Raw genomic sequence first — 3676 nt, forward strand, 5'->3', positions numbered from 1 at the left:
CAATCATGTATGCAAAAACAAAACTTCTTTGATGAACTATGAAGAGTTTTTGAATCGCAGGTCGAAGAAGGAGTCAAAAGTAACATTCTCGAAACGTGGATTCTATTATACAAAAGTTTGTTGCTGCTTGGACTGACCGTATAACGCATTTTGGTCATGCTGCAACCTCGCGTGGTGTAACGGGGTGTATCGTTACATGAAATTAACAATAAAAGATTGTTAATTAATATTATCCAAAAGGTAGATAATATTTGGAGGAAATTACTTTAAATAGTAATTTCCTGAATTCTTATCCATAAATAGGTATAGACCATTATGTCTATTTATTCCGCAGACTAATCAGCTGTAGAAGTAATCAAAGAGAGTTACGAGATAAGATAGATAAGAATTCATTTACATGTTAAGTATTAGTTTATAGTTAGAACAACATTTACAAAGATAGATTAACAAGACACTTAACTATATTAATACAGTTTTCATTTTACACTCTTAAGCTTACTTGCCTTAAGAGAAGTCTTCCTCTATACGTACAGTGTACGTCACCTAACGAGAGGCACCACTCACATCTGAAGCAGTGTGAAGTGGACTTGTACTGAAACAGTACAAGTCGCAGTGCCCCGTTACAATAACCACTTGAGCTAAATTTGTCTATCTCAATTCACATTACCTTTAATATTTTGAGATGCGATTCCAACATTAAGTCGTACTTAACAATACCACAAAAAGGTGCACGGAAAGAGACCGTGCAGTACGCACGGCCTTTGCCGGCTAGGTTGAATCGGCTGACATACCGGTGAGCCTGTGTGGCTTAGTTGAAAGTTGATTGTATATTTATCGTTAACACAACCTATACCTACTCGGCTTTGGCTAAGATATTCTACAACTCATGCTTTTTAATCTGATTTTTCTTGTCAGGTTTTTAATTCTGAATATTTTTTTTTTATATTCTAGCCCGAGGGCTTATCTGTGCTTAACAATACCTGGGGTCCCAAGGGTACCGGAAAGTCTGTTCCATTTCAATTCTTGTGGTTGGTGCGGGTTTCGAACCCGTGTCCTTTGGGTCACCAAGTCGATGCTTAACCACTTCACCAGGGTGGGACCCCGGTCGGACCGGCTGAAAGAGCTGCTTTCCAGATCGAAATCTAAAAATTGTCAAGCATAATGGATTGGCATGTCAAAATAAGAGCAGAAAATCCTACGTCGTGTTAAATGTCTATCTTAAAATGAACTTGAATTTGACAGACTTAAGTTCGCTTTTCGTGACCGCCCAGGCGCCACCATCTATATTCTACACTGTGTGAGATGAAATTTTCTGTCTTGCCCGATTCCGAGGCCTAAAAGGCGCAATTCGGTTGTTGCAAGTATTCAGTTTGTGCGGGCTGTACATTTCCTAGTTTACAAAGTAGTATGTAAGATACACCTGCCCAATGCCAGCGCCGCAAGCGGGTTTCTCGGCTCAGATGCGGGTGTAGATCTGCCGTACATATTGAAAGCCAGGTTATGGTCGTAAGAATACATCAGCCTCTATCCGCTTTCCGGACAATCTGTGGACTATATCCGGTTCGTAAGGTTACCATAAAGTAGCCATGTGGTGTCATAAAGAGAAAATTCTACAGACTAGACGCACAATAGCGTGAAAAGGTCAAAAGTGCCCATAAAATTGGCAACCAGTTGATGAGCAAAAACTAAACGACGTTGAATGAGTGAGAGGCAGTACCGAATCTTGGCCTGTTTCAAGCATAAACCGGGGTACGAATCAGGTCCGATCAGATGGGTGTTTCCATCACGTCTCCGTGTCTCGTGAGGCACTAAACGTGGTGATCTTGCGGGCGATCTGCGCTTTTGATTTACTTTCCATTCGCCGCAGTTGTAGGTTTTGTTCCCACAAGTTGCATAATGATTCTTTGGGCTGGCCTCTGGGCACTCGTGGCCACCATAGCGCTTGCAGATCAAACTTCGTACTTTACGGGCCAAGGCACGTCCTACCAATTAAATCAAGTGTCGTCGGGAAGTTGCAATTTAATGTACGAATCGGGCGACGCGGACAATTACGCGGCTCTAAACGACGCGCAGTGGAACTCGACCCGCAATTGTGGCCGCTGCGCCGAAATCTCGTGCGGTGACGATCGCTGCAAGGATAAAACGAGTTCTGCGCTCGTCTACCTCGTGGATCGGTGTCCGAATTGCCAACCAGGCGACTTGGACCTAAGCCCAACCGTTTTCCAGAAGCTCACAGGGAGTACTTCATCGCGTTACTCCATTAAATGGAAGTTTGTGGCGTGCCCTGTTCGTGGCAACATTCAGTATTGCACCAAAAGTGGCAGCAACTCGTCGTGGCTTGCCCTTCAACCCACAAATTTAGCCACTGGTGTGGCTAACCTCAGAATTGCGCATCAAAGTGTAACCATGGTGGACTCGTGCTATTACTATTTGCTCGCCGGTGGTCAAAACGTCGACTTAGATGCCGTGCCGGTCGAGGTCACGTCGGTTACGGGCGAGATTCTAACTGAGACGGTAAAGCTCTCACCAAATAGTTGCACTGAAGGAACGGCCAACTTTGACGCGAGTTCCACGCAGCAAATGGACACCAATAGTAGTATCTCTGTAAAGCAAAAGGTTGCGCTTGATTCGAGCGAAGGAGGCACGTACAAGGCTGGCAAAGTGTCTGCCTCCGACGTGTCGATCCTTGAGCCCGAGAAAAACAGCATTGCCGACATGCTCGAGACGCAACACATGGACGCATCGAACGTCCAGCAAGCGACCACGAGCTCTGGCGAGACGTCGGTGGGCACGAGTCCAGTGGCCGTCTTGATCGTGCTCGCCGTTGTAGCAACCGTCGCAGCAGTGGCAATTGCGTTCTCGGTCAAGAAGAAGATTTTTGGCGGGAAACGCGTCGATTTTAGCGCAAGTTTGAACCGCTCGTTTGACACGTTTAGCTCCCCCGTGCGTCTTGACGAGTCCGTGATTGCCAAGATTTAGATCCCGATGCTCCTTCTGGTGTTTTAAGCGACACTAGGTATTAACAATTGTTATAATTGTATTTATCCATGCCAATTTGCTCCTAATGAATGATTTCTGCGGGACTTAGTCATGTTCTTAATATTTTATTTCGTATTGCACTAAAGAGCTGGATCTGCCAGTATGCAGTTTCTTTAACACCAGACGTACAGTTAACCACATGTGTTTGATTCCATGGTGCTAATGAATTTGCCAGACCCAACGTCTTGCTAAATCAGCATTACAATAAAAGACAACGTTGGCGACGGAAGGCTTTTCGATCAGACCTCCTTGACCTTCTGTACACGCAAGCTTTTGCCCGCATCCACCATATATTTAGCAAGTTTACTAATTTGTTTCCAGTGTCAGTCCAATGGCATAATACGCAGGCTAGAATGTCTTTCTATTTTCTATTTTAAGCCAGTATACGATTAACATCCGTAATATTGTTCTGCATTACAGGAGCATAAGTTTAATATCACTAAAAAAGACACTTAAGCTCAATGCATCATTTCTGTATCAAATCCGACAACTCAGTCTGGCAGCCTAATTCGATAACCCATCCCTCTTTTAGCTCAAGCAAAATTGTAAAGCCGGGAGGGATCGACAGCTGCAGCAGTTATGCTTGCGCCGGAGGCGATGATGTTTCTTCAGGTGTTCTTATAGATTCATCGCACAT

At 44.4% G+C, this 3676-nt stretch overlaps 1 protein-coding gene across 1 annotated transcript; it reads left to right on the top strand.

The window, feature by feature from the left end:
- Window positions 1-1896: 1896 nt before the first annotated feature.
- Window positions 1897-2979, top strand: CCR75_005960 (uncharacterized protein; the record flags this gene model as incomplete). Its single annotated transcript, XM_067964034.1, has 1 exon — window positions 1897-2979. The coding sequence occupies one exon, from the start codon at window positions 1897-1899 to the stop codon at window positions 2977-2979; it is 1083 nt and encodes a 360-aa protein (XP_067818968.1).
- Between the last annotated feature and the right edge of the window lie 697 nt (window positions 2980-3676).

Source organism: Bremia lactucae, linkage group LG6 (assembly GCF_004359215.1).
Source record: "Bremia lactucae strain SF5 linkage group LG6, whole genome shotgun sequence".
Lineage (NCBI taxonomy): Eukaryota > Oomycota > Peronosporomycetes > Peronosporales > Peronosporaceae > Bremia > Bremia lactucae.